Source organism: Ictidomys tridecemlineatus, chromosome 9, assembly GCF_052094955.1.
Source record: "Ictidomys tridecemlineatus isolate mIctTri1 chromosome 9, mIctTri1.hap1, whole genome shotgun sequence".
NCBI lineage: Eukaryota > Metazoa > Chordata > Mammalia > Rodentia > Sciuridae > Ictidomys > Ictidomys tridecemlineatus.
In genome coordinates, this window is record NC_135485.1 from 118,765,373 (window position 1) to 118,783,894 (window position 18,522).

Genomic DNA, 18,522 nt, shown 5'->3' on the forward strand with positions numbered 1-18,522 from the left:
TGAATAACGTAATTCTTGGACAAATTAGTATTATTCCCAGTTAGTTCTGTAATGCCCATATTTTCCAAAAATGTGTTGTGTTGAAACCAAGTCACAGACCATGACTACAAGCAATGTTGAGATTTAAACTAAGTTGTGGAATAAAGAAGAAGCACAAATCATGTTTTTATGAAAATTCAATGGCTTTACTGAACTGAATGAGAAAAATGGAAGCAATTATTTCATAATTTTTTCAGTTTTCAATTCAGTGTGGATTGTTTTTAGTTTGCTTCTTATCATCTTCAAGAGGTATTTAGGTGTACTTCCGTTAGCTTTTGAAAATGATAATAATTTTATTCTTTTATTAAATCATTATCAGCAATCATGCATTTTAATGTATGCAGGGTGCAGTCCTTAAACAAAAAACATATTTTTCATACAGCTCTATTCCTGAATCCAATTGTATTTCTGAAAATCCATTTAATCTCTTCAAAATGACTGCACTTTAACTTTTTAAATTTCTTCCTGAAAAGCTGTTGGAGGACTTGTATTAATTTTAAACAAAATAAAACAAAATCACTTTTTATCACTAGCAAATGAGTTTCCAATTGAAGGTCCCTTTAGCAATAAAAAGAGGAAGCTGATTTTGCCTAAATCTGAGAATCTTGACCATCAGGAAGACTCCAGAAAGTTGGCACACAGGAGCCAGTTCACCATATGGAACTTTAAAATACACAGTTTCAGGGGAAAAAAAAATAGAGGATATCAAGTGCTACACAGCCTTATTAAAAACATGAATTAGAAAATGTACATGAAAGTATCTGGTCACTACTTGTAGTTTTGATTTGATACTCAATGGATGTTACTTGAGTGAATGAGCAAGATCTAGGAAGAGTAGGAAGATCTAGGAAGAGTCAAGGGATTATATACCAAATAATGCTCTTTCTTTTATTTTTTTCTATGCCAGCCAAGAACCTCTCCTGTAAAGAATAGTACAAATGACCAATAATATATTCATTTCACAGACTCAGCTATTTTTACGAGCTTTATGTGTCTTTTTCCATCATTCAAATTATTTTTTTTTTACCACCCAATCTGACATTGAAGATTCTGAACCACCTAGATTAGGATCTAAGGTCACCAAAAGACTCAATTTTACTATCTCCATCTACTGGCAGGGAGGAACTATACCCAAGCATCTGGACTGGCATAGAAAAGAGGAGAAAGAACATTTAAAAGGTAAGCAAAACATATGTTTTTTAAAATTTTTTAAAAACGTGTCTCATTACACTCTACTATAACTAAAATTGATACAAGCCATCTTAAAGCAAGCAAGAAAATCTCTTTAGGTGGAATAATGTTCTTACCTGTAGCTCTAATACAAACAAGTGGAGACCTGAACACCTTCTTTGATGTTGGCTGTTACGTCTTTGCTCTTCCCAGCTTCTGTCTAGTCATTCCAAGGCTTAAGTGCTATTCTCACAATATCCCTGATAGTCTTCAGACTGCAGTGTGCTTGCTGGAATGCCTATACATATGTTCTCATTTCCTGAAATTCTCTGACATATTAAATATGACTTTACCTGGCAAATTATTATGACTGTTGAGAGAGTAGAGATACGTTTCTTTATTGAGCTGTAATTTATTATTCTGTTTTTTCTCTGGTACTTTTCCATTGTTCATTCATTAGTATTTTTGTTTGGCTGAACGTGCCAAATAATGGTCTGGGGTTGTGGCTCACTGGTAGAGTGCTTGCCAAGTATGTGTGAGGCACTGGGTTTGATCCTCAGCCCTGCATAAAAATAAATAAATAAAATAAAGGTATTCTGTCCGTCTACAAGTTAAAAAATTTTTTCAAAGATAAGTGACAAATAAAACTTTCTTGGTAATTAATGAGTAAGCCTTAGTACATATTTATATCAGTATTTTTTTTTGAGTTTGGTATTTTGCTTACTCATTAGAAATCTTCTGAAATTGCATTGGTTCACTTTTAACAAGATTATTACGTTGTGATCAAACTTTGCAGTATGATAACTGGAATAAAATACTTCTGTGGTTTGTGTGGTTGTACAGTAATAGATCTCTGTAATTCATGTTTTAGATAATGAGTACAGTTGTCTTCAAGGCTTATGTTATGCGTATCTTTCTTTAAAAAGCCCTCAACCTGAGAATAGGGATATCAACCTCATGTCAAGATAATTAATAACATTACAATTGCTGCAATTACATTAATTATAACTTGTACATATTTCCTAATAGTTTTCTCCTTTCTCCTTTCCCCCAACCCACATTGGCTTATATTTTTTGTACTTTTTTTTTTTCATGGAAAATATTACATTTCTTTCAGAAGAGGAATGGGTGGATTCATAGGGAAACATGGGTGGAGAGTTTTCAACTTCAAAATTAGCTTTCAGAGGCAAGAATTTTCAAGGCAATGCTGTGCTCAGACAGGTCTGTTCACTTCTGGGAGGTCATGAATGCAGCTGTTCCATTTGCTCAGACAGGGATTAGACTCATATAAACAGTGCAGATGTCATAAAGAGGGATTCTCAAATCTTGTGGTGTCTGATGATGCCCAATCTGACAGACATATCCTCAGAATCTCCCCTGAGATCAGAAGACAAGGAAGTAGATATTTTTGAACAATGTTGAAAGGACTAGTGATAATGGAGTGTTGGAGAAAAATCTCACCTCACAAATGGAACTTCTGGTGGACTTGGTTAAGTCAAATTCAGTCTCTACATTGAGTAAAACCATGTATCTCCTGCAATCTGTTCCTTCCTCCATTTCACCTCCTCTTTTCAGTTCTCTTTTTCCTTTATGTTTGGCTCAATTTAAAATTATTGTGATAAAACTTGTTGCTGAAGAATCCAGCTAATGGATATATTCAAGGCCACTCTAGAATTAAGGATACTGAAAATCTTCTTTATGTGTATTCACTCTTTAACCCCAACCCTTCTAGTTGATAAAATAGGGTAAGCTGGAATGGAATAGGTTGGCACAGGGTATCCTCATCATTATTTAAATTTGTGTTTTGAGAAGGACATATTTTCTCACCAAAATATATTTTTTATTATTAATTTTCATTCATTGTTTCTTTTAAATACATCACATTTACATTTTTCATATTTTTACATCACTGAAATGAATAAAAATTGTTAAAGGGTAGTGCATGGGTTGGGAAGGCCGTGGTTTCTACCAGAGCAGAATGGTTAGGACATTCATGAGCATATTTTATTTATACTTTGTCTAATGACTGGTGGTCTTGTCCCAGTGTATTTATTCCAGATTTCATTATGTGGAATTCCTGAAAAGAAAAACCACATGAAGTAATCTTTTATCTTGCTACAAACATAAGTTGTAAATAGTAAATATGTCTTATGGAAATGTAAACACTTTATCACTAATTGACAACACTTAGTAACTCTGAAATACAAGATATGAGGATATGTTTCGTATATAAATGACTGAATTTTTTTTTAATCTTAGAGTAGAATTCATGAGTCATGGACTCATTACAGATACATTATATGCATTCACTTTTGAAGGTGAAATGCTAAATACAAACAGGAAACAGTAGTCTCATTTTTCAGCAATATGGCTGAATATATTAACACTGTAATAAATATATTCCTACCTATTTTCCTTAGGATTCATTCATTTGCCTAATGTACAGCTTAGCCTAATGCACAACTTAGTCTAAAAAATTTTAAACATTTTAAATTCTCATTAAAAACATACAATAATGGATTTACAAATCTGTGAAAGACAAGTTTGTAGTGACTGTCATTTTCTTGTAATTTTCATTGGTAAATTCTAAAAATTATCCCATCAGAATGTCAATACTTTACCTAGTCATTGTGAACTCACAAAGAAATAGGAGGTAACATCAGGCCATTTTGGAGATTGCTGGTAAATTCCAGTCTGAATGTTGTATATTATATGTCCCATGCAGTTAGAAAGTTGGTAGATCCTGAGACTCAAGAACAGATGTTCTTTATTGAAAATATTTTCTCTTAAATTTGTTTCTTAAAAGGTATATATAATAGGAATTTGTGCTTAATCATGTTAGCCATTTTTTGCCATAATAATATTACTTGGTATATAAATGTACTTGTTGCTTAAGACATTTCAGAACTCCTAATATTGTTACTCTCTACATTGAATAATAATATAATTCAATAGGAGAGTTGATTCACTAATTTTTAAGGTGAATGTTTCTTATGTAATTGAACTACTCCTAATGTATCTCTCTTCTACATTCTGGTTTGGCCTCTTCCTGGTGTCTAAATTAATGTGCAACTTAACAAAGAAAGAAAACAGCATTGCCTAAACATGTTTCACAGTATTAGGGTGTGTGATTATATGTGTATGCAATTATATTCATTACTAATTGGTGTGTGTAAAGGCCTTAAAGAGATTCTGTGTTTATGCACTTGACTATTTATCCTGTGCCATAATAGATATGAAGATTATTGTCAGTTTTTCTTCCATATTTGAGCATTCATGTTAAAGTCACTCCATTGTACAAAACCAAAATGGGTTATTTTTACGATTACTCAGAAGCTTAAAATACCAGACTGTCAAATCCTGACCATTTCTAAATCATATGTCTCAATACAAGAAGATTTTATAGCTCTTATTTGATGGGTCTTTTTATGATGTAAAGTCAGACGTTGTTGAATGTGAAAGCGGATACTAACAATAATCACACCAGGGAAACAGATTTAAACCAATGTTATTCCAGGCAAACCCAAACACTTCTACTATAGAATGATTTTGATTGCAGTTATAACAAATTGTAACTGTAACTGGCTTAAATAGTAAAAGTGATTTATTTATTAAAGTAACTGAGAAGCCCAGAGAGGAGATGAGTTTATTGTATGATTTAGCTCAACTTTTCTGTACAGTGATATATCTGCTCGTTTCTGTGCATTGACCTTTTTATCAGACTTTTATCAGCCTAAATGACTACCATAGTTTTGAGTCTCACTTTTACACCCCAAATTGTCTAGTCTCCCAGTGTTAAAAAATGGCCTTTGAGTTCACTCTGATCTGTGCATTAGAGTGATCCAGGCAACAAAGAAAATGGACTTGTATTGATTTCCCAGAATGCTTCTAGGTAGGATCAGTCTCACCTTTATCCAGGGTTGTGATAATATTGATGGGGGACCCTGGGAAAATGCTCATTATTTTAACTTTCCTCGTGTACTTCTGAACACAGGCCTTCATTTACAACTATTTCCATAGACTAAGAGGCTAATGGTTTAGTTCTTGTACTCCTCATTATATTCAAAAGAATGACACATCTTTTTTTTTTTTTTACCTAGTTATCATCATGAAACAGTAAAACTTCTGCAAATTGTTTCTTTTCTTCCTTCTGTAGTCAGCCCATAGAAAGAAATTTGAAATCATTGCCTAAAAGTCAGTGCTACTTGCATAATTACTTTGATCTTTTTGAGACTGGAACCTTTATACATATGGCCAGTTTTGCATTATGTCTTACATAACATTCTCCTGTTCTCTAGCATCAGGAAAGTGGATATCTGTAGTAGATTTTTATTCTCATTCTATTAAACAGAATTTGATAGTCAGTGTTTCTCCTTTATTTATATACTGCTTTGTAATTATTTTATTTTGTATAATTATCATATCCTTTGAATTTTTAGACAAATCACTGATTAATTCCAGTTGATACAAAAATAAATCAGTGATTTGCTTAAAATAACAGATTTTGTCATTCTTCAATTCATATTTCAGAGTTTTGGTAAAATAATTACTGCAATTGTAATATTCTCAGAGTGTGGCAAATTATAGAGCATGTTCTAATTTTACAAATAAGTGGGCTTAATAAGAAAATGGAAAGTCTCAGTAATGAGTACTCTGACTTGTCACCTTCAGCTGTGATATATGTGTAGATTAAAACAAATGAACCTGCAGTAGGATATAAAATGTTAATTAAAGGACTTTAGTTAGGGGGTATTCATTGTTAAATCTTCTTATTTTTATTCTGTACAGTCTCTGGAAACTTAGGAGTAGTGGTTAAAATGTTAATATAAATCTAAAATTGTTTTCTGCCTTGTCCCAGGGTATCAAGTTTTCTTACACTATCAAAGAGTGTTAGATAGTGCTGGGTGCCAGGATCAGAATTGGAAACTAGATATGGATGTCAACAAAAATAATTTGCCACCTTGAAATCATAGTGTAGTGGAAAAGAATATAGCCAGCATATACATTATAATTAAAATATGCATTACATTAAAGGAATGTAAATTGAAATCAGTGATTGTATTTTTAAGAAGCTTACATCTGAACTGGGTTTTGTTTATGAATATTAAATCACTGGTATACATGGTCTAGGAATGGTACTATATTGAAGACTTAAAAGTGACCGTATTAGGGCTGGGGATATAGCTCAGTTGGTAGAGTGCTTGTCTTGCATGTACAAGGCCCTGGGTTCAATCCCCAGCACCACAAAAAAAAAAGGGGGGGGGGATCACATTAAAAGGACAGGGCTTTGTTTATTTTCTGATGTCCTAAGCTCCTGAGGAGGTGCTGATATACAGTAGGTTCTCAGTATGTAGTGTTAGGTTTTTCATTCCCTTGAGGAGCAGAAATGACTATTATCTAAAATAAGTTCAAGAACTTCAATTGGACATATCCCAAATGATTGTTAGTTTTTGGGGTTTACTTAATATGGAAGTCCCTTCTTTCATTTTCTTTTAGTGGACATTTTGTTCTTGGAATTTGTAAATAGTTTGAGGTAAACAAAACTAGATTTGTTGATTGTTTTTGTTTTATTTGTGTTAAAGATATGGGAAATGGTAGATCGAACCCATGATAAAAAAACAATAAAACAAAACAAACAAAAAACTAGAGTCTGGGTTTTCTGTTCATTATATTATCATACTTTTGTATTAATGATTGGAATTAAAAACATTAAGCATGCCAATAGGTTACTTCTATAGAGATTGAATTGATGTGGGAGATATTTGTCAGTGTTTAAAATTCAATTATATCTTGTAGAAAATACAGTTAGAATGAAATTCCTCTGGATTTTCTGGACAAAAAGGAACTAGCTTTGGTGTGTGTGTGTGTGTGTGTGTGTGTGTGTGTGTGTGTGTAGAGAGAGAGAGAGAGAGAGAACCTTAGGATTTTAACCAATTTCTAAAATGAAAAATAAGATACAGTGACTATTAATGAAATGCTTTTTACATAATACGAAAACAGTGGCCTGGTAGAGAGGTCCTTCGGTTAAATTCCTACCACAGTCAAAAAAAAAAAAAAAATTAAAGAGGAGAAGAAGAAGAACATGTCAGAAACCTTGGCTTTGCTGGGGAAAGTGCTTCCCAGAGACATAAGTTTCCAAGAACACATTTTCCACACTGACTCTCAGGAAGCTGAGGCAGGAGGATCAAAAGCTCAAGGCCAACCTCAGCACTTAGTGAGACCCTAAGCAACTAAGCAAGGACCCATCTCAAAAATAAAAATTAAAAAGGAGATGTAGCTCAGTGGGGTTCAATCACTAGCACAAGAAAAAGAAAGAGGTGGGAAAGGGGGAAAAAAGAAAACAGTGTATATCTGGAAATGAAAACATCTAAACCCACAGAACATCTGTGAAGTCTATCAGTTTTTGGGTGACAGGTTGTTACAGTCTTGATCTTGTGAAACAGAAGCAGAATTCTTAAAGCTGGTAAAACCTAACCAAGATTGGAGACTTGTTTTGTTTTTCCCCCAGATTCTCATTTCTGAACTTTTATGCTAAAATCAAATTAAAATATTAGAATACAGAAAGACATGTATCCTTTATCTTTATGAGTTATATGTTATCCTTAAACTTCTTTTTTAGTGCTATCTTTCTTAATAGTCTATCATTTTGAAATATTACAACTTTTATTTATTTTTATAATTCTCTTACTATCACTCTCTTTCATCCTTAATAAATAAATTTTTAAATGTGTAAACCATGTGTCATGCAAGGCAAATATTTTAGAGTTGCTGTGATTTTAATTGCTGTGATTTAATACATACAGAGCATAATATATCTATATAATTAAATTGTATATGTATGTGTATATATATATACATATAGTCAACTATTTTACACTGTTTACATTATTAATCACTTTTGTTTTCCTTTTTAATATATTTTTCTTCATTTTATTTTTCAGTACTCCTACCTTAAGAGTTGAACCACATAAAATGACTTTGTGCATAATTATAATTTTCAGAATTTAATGTTTACATATATTTTTCTTTTTAAATCTAAGCTATATAAGATTTATTCTTGTTTCAGTATACATTGCAAGGATCACATTGTCAATATTTTAGTCATTTGACTACAAATGTGTTTTATTTAATTGGTACCTTGAGTAGTCACAAAAATACTGCATACTTGTCTCATCCCTAAAATATAATAAACTTATGTTTGAAAAGATGATGTTTAAAACAACAGAACTCTTAAGTTCAGAGTTCTTATTTCATAGAACTTAATGTTTGTTGCTTTTTTCTTTCTTTTTTTTTTCATTTTGATTATAGGTCCTCCTTGCTTGAGATTCACATAAAACTTTGATAGTCATGTGCAGATCACATGTTGGGTAGCAAACCTGACGGCATGTTTAGGTGAATATTTTGGGTGCAGCAATTTAATTAAAAAAGAAATTACATTTTTTTTTAACCACAGATACAGGCTAGATTGTCAAGTCTTTAAATGATGTTTAATTATACTGTAACACAGTTATGAATTATAAGGAAAAATATGTTAACCTAAGTTTAAGTATATGCGTGTTAGCCATGAGCTTTTTTGATTGAAGATATAAAAATAGAATTCAGATCTTTTAATAGCCAGGTAGTTTTCTAGATTTTAAATGAAAGAGTAAACACAGTTGTTTGTGAAGCAGAGTCATTTGTTTAGAGACTTAGCAGACACTCAATTTTAATAAATCTGTCCTGAAAAACTAATTTATTAAAAAAATTAGTCACCTAAATATTAGCTATTCCTGTAAATACTTCTGAAATATTTAATTATTGGAAGAAACTTTAGAGAATGATAGTTTTTGCTTTTTTTTTTTTTTTTTTATAACCAGAGATGTTGAACCCAGGGGTGTTTTACCACTGAGCACATCCCCAGCCTTTTTTCTTTTTTTTTTTTTTAGAGAATTTTTTAGTATTTATTTTTTAGTTTTCGGTGGACACAACATCTTTATTTTATTTTTATGTAGTGCTGAGGATCGAACCCAGCACCCTGCACATGCCAGGCGAGCACACTACCGCTTGAGCCACATCCCCAGCCCCCAAGCCCTTTTTATTTTTTATTTTGAGGTAGGGTCTCACTAAGTTGCTGAGTGCCTCACTAGATTGCTGAGGCTTGCTTTGAATTATTGATCCTCCTGCCTCAGCCTCCTGAGAGGCTGAGATTACAGGTATATGACACCACAGCCCACAACAGCTTGTTTTTAAAGGAAATATTTGTGACCAAAGTTCAAGAATTTAATTTGAATAGTTAACAATCATCATTTCCTTAATAATGTTATAGTTTGTCAGTATGTGGAGAATCCATCTCACTTGATAGTGCCATCTGTGTTAAGAGATATACTGGTGCTAAATTATGGGCACAAAAGAAGTAATAATAATTTCATATAAATTCTTATAGTCAACAGCAATATCAAATATTAGCATCCAGTGTGGGGGAACATGATACCGAATAAACTGCTTATTGATCATGAAAATTTAGGCACTGAGAAGAAAAGCAACATTAGATTATGTAATTTTAAAGTCACAAATACATCTTTTAAAATTGTTTTTATCCTTACACTGCTCAAAACAATTTTAATTATTAACCTTAATAATATTCTAAGAAATTCATGACCCTTTTCTTGAAGTGTCTCTTAAATTCAATAAATTTCTAAGATACATTTATTAATGTGAAATAATGTTAACATTTTGTCTAACATGAATATCAAAAGAAAAGTAGGTATAATTACTATAATTAGTGTTGGAGATTAGAACACAAAGACATACCTTCAACCTAACCAGCTTTCCACAACAATAGAATGGTATTTGTTTTCTAATATTATATAAGAAATTATCACAACTTTGGCAGCTTAAAATTCCCTTTGTTAATGCTCCTGTTCACATGTCAGAAGTGAAGGCCTCCTGTTATTGGGCTTTTGATCAGAGTTTCAGAAGGCTAAAATCAAAAAGCTTTGTTTCTAGAGGCCTTGGAAATGACCCTGTGTCTAGGTTCTTCCAGGTGGCAGGTGTTTTAGGACTCAAGTCCCCCTTCCTTGTCATAGTCTACTCTTAGCTTCCAGAGGCTTCTCACATCCCTTGCCAGATAGCCTCCTCCATTTTCAAAGTCAGCAACAAAGAATCTCTCTCCTTTTGACTCTCCCTCACACTCTGAATTCTCTGAGTTGAAGAAGGACCCAGCTTCTTTTATTGCCTCACTTGATGAGTGTAGGCCCACTTAAATTGTCTGCCTTTTGATTAACTCAGACTCAACTAACCTGTTCCTGGGAGGAATAGCCCATGGTTGCGCACTCCAGCCAGAGGTTTATTGAGAGATGAGGAATGTTGGGGGTCATCTTAGAGTTCCGCCTACCACCTTAGGCAGTGAGATCTCTGGTGTGCATTCAGGAAGTTTAAGATATTGAGTAGGGAAAGAGGGGACTGGGAAATCTGTTAGTTAAAAGGGAATTAAGTTATGGCAAATGAAACTCATAGAGAAGAGGAAGGGGGAGGAAACTCTTAATAGAAATGCAAAGAAGAAAAATGTAAAATGTAAAATTGATGATTTAATAGGACTTACTAAATCTGTATTGAAGTTTGAAGGGAAAGGACAAGAGGAAATGAATTAAATGAGGTTTATCCTATTTCTGTTAAGTAAATATAAATGTCTGTGGCATCGGATGTTGAGAGAGGGGTAAATGACTAATCATACTCTTATCTTTCTATAACTACAAACCAATGTTCAGTATTGGGGAGCAATTCTCTCAGTCATCAAAATGAATGCAGAATTACTATGGTTGAATCTGTTCTCATGAAGTTATGAGTGTATAAATGTTGACCAAAAATATTGAGTGTTAGATATCTTGGCATGAATATTTCATTATGTGCTTTGCAGTTTGAAGGAATATAATCAGAGGAAATGAATTACCCCCCCCCCCCGCCCGCCCTTGAAGTATTTGGGTTGCCATTTAGGGCTTTAAAAATTTATAAAATTACACTGCAAATTGAATGAAGGATAGTTTAAAAGTTCTGTTATTATTATTATTATTATTATTATTATAGTAGTAGTAGTAGTAGTAGTAGTAGTATTTAATATATTTAAATGGACTTTCATGGCTTGAACACCATAGTGTCTTACTTCTCAGGGTTTTTTTTTTTTGAGTGAGAGAATGACTGCTCATTTGACAAAGAGCAATTATGAATTTTCACTTAACTGTCAAATTGGTGGGTATAAAACCAGATTTATTTTAGAAATGCTAATTTGCCCTTCCCCTCAATTTTTCTCCCAACATTCAAATCAAAAGAAAGATGTTATTAGCAAAATATTTTAGTAGATGTAAAATAATTCAAGATGTAAAGTAATCCGTACCTAATGAACTTGGAATCTGTTTCGTGCTATCCTCTGAAAAAAATTCAGAATTCAAGTGAGTATATTTAGGCCCTAAGGTGTTCTGCAAAATTTCTTATATTTTAACATCTTTGATGAATGCTTACTATTTTCGTCATAACAACACATTAAGACCATAACTTTGATCTCATTTTTACATTTTAAGTTCCTTTAGTAATTTCAGTTCATGTGAAATTTTGAGGTTGTGTTGGATGACCCTTCTTCCAAAATTATGGGCCCCTAAGTAAGCATAAGTTTTTAAGATTATTTTGTCAGCTCTGTTTGGAAAGCATTAAGAGTAAGAAGCAGGTAAAAAGCTTTAAATGGCATGTGGTGTGGTGTGCTGATTGACATTTAATAGATCAATAAGAAGAGCAAATAACTTCTTAGTTTATTATTCAATTTCTGCCTCTTTTATCCTCACATTTCTTTTTCTTCAACTATCTCATATTTTCTCATATATGATATTCATACAAACTCTAAATTACTTATTCCCTGGGCTCTGCTGTTTACAATTAGGGTACATTAATCATTATTTGCATTTTTAATTTTTTTAATTGTTGATAGATCATTATTTATTTATATGTGGTGCTGAGAACTGAACTCAGTGCCTCACACATGCCTGGTAAGTGCTCTACTGCAAGCCCCAGCCCCAGCCTCATTATTTGTATTTTTAAAAGCAATAGTATATGAAGCTTATTTTTATTGTAATATGGTTTATGTTTGATAATTTCTTGGATATTTGAATCTTAACTTTATTGTGATTTTAGGATTCTGCAGAGCTGATGATTGACACTTTGGTAATTAGCTTTAAAAAGATGAATTTGCTATATTATTTAAATAGTAATATACATAGGATTTTATTTAATAATGTTGAAATAACTTTTTTGGATGTGGTTTGAAAAGAGTAGTGGTTGGTTTATATTTTTCACAAGTGTACTGAACACTTGTTTGGGGTAAAATGTGAATAGTGAAAAACACTTATTTTGAAACCTATAATTTTTGAAATGTCTCTTCTAAAAAATATGTCCATCTCTTATGTTTTTTCTTTAGGAGTACAAAATCCCCAGCATGAGAGAATTATTACTGTGTCTACAAATGGGAGTATTCACAGCCCAAGGTTTCCTCATACTTACCCAAGAAATATGGTCTTGGTATGGAGATTGGTAGCAGAGGAAAATGTGTGGATACAACTTACATTTGATGAAAGATTTGGGCTGGAAGACCCAGAAGATGACATTTGCAAGTAAGTTAGCATACTTCACCTGGAATTCTGACAGAACTTAACAACTGTTGTCTTTCAAATTTTTTCCTTGTTGTACTTTGAAATGGCACCTTTGTTTTGATTTTCTAATGAGCTAAGAAAGTTACCACCTTATTTATGCTGTATTTCATTTAGTCTTCATTTAAAATGAGAAGACACATAAATATACATAAACAGTTATTATTTCTATTTCTAAAGTGACTTGTGTTAATTTTTGGTAAAAAAAAGTATATAAAAAAAGAAAAGGAATAGAGAACAGAAATTCATGATGCAGTTGTGCTAGAAAACATAAATTAACATTAGTGCTAATAATTTTGCATTTGAGCTCCCAGACAACCAAATCAATAAGATAAATATAAGCAATTTAAAGGAAAAGCTGTATCTGTGGGTATATATTATCTAGATGTGCATACTGATCCATAGCTATATCTATTTCTATATATATCTGAATTGATAGATACATGGTATACATACAGAGGTGATTAAGAACTTTGAATGTTTCATCACAAAGAAAGAGAGTATAGTTCTGACAGCAGAATTTGAAGTTTAAGCTAGCTTTATTCCATAGGTGGGAATTCATCATAATTCTTACAGCAGCATCCGTGAACCAAAGTCAGCTGGAATTTTTCACCCACGCAAAAGACCACCTACTGTATGTCATACAAATATTACTCTTTAAATCCCATATGAATACACTTGTCAAGGTTGGGTGGTCTTATAGAAGATTTTTCACTTCAGTGGCATTCGTGTATCATGAAAATATTTTACTTGAACTTTGTCACAGGGTCCTTTATTTTCTCTTTGATTCACAACTTAAAAGAGAATTTTTATTTTATCATATACTATAGATAAATATTTCAGTATGCATGAAATAAACTTTGTACTTGCTGTCATCACAATTTTTATCTTTAGCCTTTACGTACTATTTTTCATATTTCTTTGTTCAGTGACTGTACATTTCATATTATATATTTTTCCCTTACATCAGTGATTTTAAATCTCCAGAATTAGGAGCTTTGCTAACTGTCTTCAGAAAATTGTGTTAACATTCTTTCATTCCGTAGATGAGGAAACAGAGACCAGGGACGTGGGCTAGCTGTACTAGATCTCATTTATATATTGTAACTAAGCAAATGCTAAAACTAATTTTTTCTTACACCTCTGAAGGGGATTTTCTACCATGCACACCTCTCATTTACTTCTCATAAACAAGATCTCATAGTCTTGTTAAAAATTGTGTAGGATCTATGAGTTTGCCCTACTTGCAAAGTAGTAGTTTTGTCCACCAAAGTTTTGTGGATATTAAAAGAAGACAGGAGACTCCTTGGTCAGAAACAAAAGACTTTATTACAATAGTGGCAGCTTGAAGAGTAGCACTTTCTTTTGCTTTTTACCTGATTTCCATTTCCCACAAGTCAATACCAGGAGGGTCCATGTGACAACTTGTCACCTAAATGGTAGTTGTACAGAAAAGGAAGCATACTATATTGTGTACATATGTACATATTTATGTGTGTATAATATACATTACTAAATAATGAAAACTAAACTATCAGTCCTGCATGTCACAAGTAATGTGTGATACAACTTTAACCAGAATGTGACAACTTTAGAAAAGTGATACTTTCAGTGGTTTTGAGGTCCCCTTTTCATGTTTCTCCCTGATCATCTTCTTTCTGTGAATATAATCATTGTCCTAAATTCTTTACTTTTTTCTTGATTTTCTCAATAATTTTCAACATGTATGTATTTTCCTAGTACTGTCCTATGATACATAGTTTATTGTTAGCCTGTTTTAAAATATGTATCAGTGGATTAATATTATATGATTTTTTGTAACTTGATACATATTTCAAAACAAGGAAAACCTAATGGTATTATATTTTTAATATTAGTTCACGTTGATGCTCATAGCTTAGATTACTTTTTTTCCTTGATGTCTAATGTTCCATTGGATAACTAGTTATCTCTTCTACTTTGAACAACAGTTAGCTTGTTTCCAGCTCTCCTGTGTACAAATGCAAGAAAATTTGTCTGCATTTAAAAATGATGAGACAGCAGTCTTAAGATACTTATGTTTTTGGGCTGGGGCTGTAGCTCAGTGGCAGAGTGCTTTCCTAGCATGCGTGAGGCACTGGGTTCGATCCTCAGCACCACATAAAAATAAACAAATAAAATAAAGGCGTTCTGTCCATTTACAACTACAATTTTTTATTTTTTAAAAAAAGATACTTACATTTTCAACTTTAGGTAGAGTTTAATTATTTTTAAAGTGACCAGTTTACCCATCTACTAAGACTCAAAAATTTCTGTTGTATAATATTCTTAACAACTTTTGAGATGTCTTTTTTTAAGTTCTGATAATATGAAATTGTTATCATTATGTTGAATTCGTTTTCTTGGTTACTAAAGGGGTTGAGAAATTTTCATTTATCACTGATCATTCTTGGTCCCTTTTCTCTGAAATGCCTTGTCACATCTCTTGTCTAGTTTTCATTTGTCTGTTTGACTTCCTAAATTTTGCTTTTTGTATTTAAGTCCTTGATCCACTCAATTGGTTGTTGTCTGTGGTCTATGACTTTTTTTTTTTAAAATGGTCCAGTAGTATCCCATCATCATTTATTGAATACTGCTCCTTTCCCAAGGATGTGCAAATTTCTGTATGTGGTCTGATCTGTTCTGCACTCTGTTCTGTTCCTTTGGTTGTTTGTGTGAAAATCTTAATTGAATGACACTGCCTTACTTACTTTTTTTTAACTTTATAAATGCTTGTGTTAGGGGAAGACTAACTTCATTTTTTCCCCCTTTGGGAACATTTTGACTATTTTGACTTCCAATATATTCTTTAGAAATAGGTTGTAAAATCCCTTGAAAACTGTTGCAATGATTACTCCAGTAGATTTGAATGTGTGGATCATTTTGAAGAAAATTGACATCTTTGTAATAATGGTTCTGCTTATCCTTGAGAATTTTACGTTTCTCCATTTATTGGGGTCTTCTTTTATATCCATATGGTTTAAAATTTTTATTTATGAAGATGTTGTATATCCATTATTTAGATTTAATTCTAGATTATTAATACATTGTCGCTAAGCATCTTTTTTTGAAAACTGTTAATTATATACTGCTGGTGTATGAAAACGCAGTCAATTTTTGTGTTGATCTTTTTATCTGGCAGACTCATTAAGCTCTTTTATTTATTTTAACAATTGTTCTGGGAATTATTTTAGATCTATGCAAAAAATCATTTGGCTTGTGACAAGTGAAAAAGGATTTCTTTCCCCCATTATATTCTTTTACTCTTTCTTTTTAAATTCTTGTTAAGTGGTTGATTGTGTTATTAGGCAACTATCTTCTTGCCAATTTTAGACAGTTTGATTTTTTTTTTATTTTATTTATTTTTTATATGTGGTGTTGAGGATCCAACCCAGGGCCTTGCACGTGCTAGGCAAGCACTGTACCGCTGAGCCACAACCCCAGCCCAACAGTTTGCCTTTTTAAAATCTGTTTAAAATTTGGAAGAACTTTGGATTTACAGAATGTTGAAAAAAGAGTACAGAAAGTTTCCATATACAATTAATCCAGGTTCCTCTGATTTTAGCATCTCATGTAACAATGGTACATTTGCATAACTAAGAATTTAACACTTGTTCAATACTATTAACTAAATTACAGATTTTAATTGGATGCTAGCAGTTTTTCCACTTCAAGTCCCTTTCAGGATATGCACACTGCATTTAATTCTAGTGTCTCTTTACAAACTGAATCTGTACAAATCTGAACTTTGTATGTTTCTCTCTTGTGTTTTTTTACTTGATGGTTTTGAAGAGTGCTGGTCATGTATTTTTTTTTTTTTTTGGTAGAATGTCCCTCAATTTAAACTTTGCAAATCTTTTCTCATGATTGCACTGAAGTTATGAATTTGGAGGGAGAATTCCAAAGGTCATTTGTCCTTGTTGTTATACCAGAAGGCACATGCTGTCAATCTCACTTATCATTGCTGATGTTAACCTGGTTACTGAGGTATGGCATTATCTCCAGGGTTTCCCCCTGGTAATGTAATATATTTCACTTTCTAGAATGTTATTTGGAGTTATGTAACTTTAGTCTCATCTGCCTTCAAGGAGATAAAGCTCTACCTCCTAAAATTCTTTAATAAAGAAGGTTTTAGTTGCTTACCTGCCTGCCTGATTGCCTTCCTTACCTCTTCTAAGATTTTAATAATATTTGTTGTATTCTTTGAAATTATAGGTAATATAGAAGCAATGTTTTATCAGTCCTGAGCTGAGGATTAAGCCCCCAGGTGTTCTATCAATGAGCTATATCCCCAACCCTTTTTTATTTTAATTTTAAGATAGGGTCTTCTTAAGTTATGAAGTCTAGCCCAGCATTTGTGATCCTCCTGCCTCAGCTTCCAGATTACTTGAGATCACAGCTGTGCCCCACCATACCTGGTTAGAAACAAATTTTAGACTCACACACACACACACACGCACACACACACACACACACACACACATTCTCTCTCTCTCTCTCTCTCTCTCTCTCTCTCTCTCTCTCGACTTTCTAAGAAATGCATTTTTAATTACAGATTTCTAAATTAATTGTGTTTTTGATAAAGATTTTGGCCTCTTTGTATGATTTGAAACTTAAAATTTGCTTTATTTGCTTTGGACATAATATTATTCCCAATAGGTTTAAAAATGATGCATTTTCTTCAGTTGTGGGGTAGAATTCAATATATGTCCATTACATAATTTTTGGCAATTTTGCTGCTCATTGCATATCTTACCTTATTTTGTTTCTTCTTGATATATCTTTATATTATTTCTTGATATTCCTTCTTGATATATTATCTTTCTAAGAGAGATGTATTAAATTCTCCCAATAGAGGATAAGTAGATATATCAGTTTCACCTTGCAGGTGTGTTAATATGTGTCTTAAATCTTTTAAAAGTACGTCAGTCAATGCATGTTGATATGTATGAACTTGTTTGTTTATCTTCTTTATCAATGTTTTGTTTTTACTTCAAAGTATAATATGCCTAATATCAATGTAGCTACAGCAGGTCTCTGGTTATCATTTTTGCCTGGCTGTCTTTCCATGCTTTTGTATGTATATGCATGTTAGAATGTGTGTCTTCCTGTGTGTTGGTTGTCTTTTCTGAAAGGTACATGAGTAGAATCAAAAAGAAAGATCCAGTAAAAATATCTTGGTATTTTCGTTATAGAATTTAATCAAGCACATTGATTCTTTTTAATGGGTATTCTGTTCCACTAATGATTTTGAAAGTCTGCTTATACTAGTTTTTCTGTTTCTTCAGTTTTCTGTCTTATATTTAATTTATTTTCTCATTCTATTTTTTTCTTTTCTATAAATTTAGAAATTGCACTTCAATTTCTGTTTTTTTATTACCACCATAGAACTACATGTTTAACAAAATAATATCTAGATTTGATCAGTGATTTTTTTCTTTTACCCTCTTCCCACAATATGAAATTACTTTCCTGGGACAACTCTGTCCACCCTATGAGAACTGGCCTCAGTGTCCCCTGAGATAAGAGAGAGGTAGACAGATCCAGAATTGCACAGAACATGATTTATTGGGGATGACAGAAGCATGGCCCTAGGTGGCAACAAGACCAGTAGACCTCTGCAGTT

General features: G+C 32.5%; 1 protein-coding gene across 3 annotated transcripts in view; it reads left to right on the forward strand.

The window, feature by feature from the left end:
* Pdgfc (platelet derived growth factor C) overlaps positions 1-18,522 on the forward strand; it is a 199,694-nt gene that overhangs the window by 99,671 nt on the left and 81,501 nt on the right. For 2 of the 3 annotated variants that reach the window (XM_078021968.1, XM_078021967.1), the window contains exon 3: positions 12,650-12,842. In XM_078021968.1, coding sequence (XP_077878094.1) covers positions 12,650-12,842 — 193 coding nt within the window. Of the gene's footprint in view, positions 1-1,157; positions 1,219-12,649; positions 12,843-18,522 lie in introns of all 3 variants that reach the window. The other variant, XM_021730271.3, reaches the window with a different exon arrangement.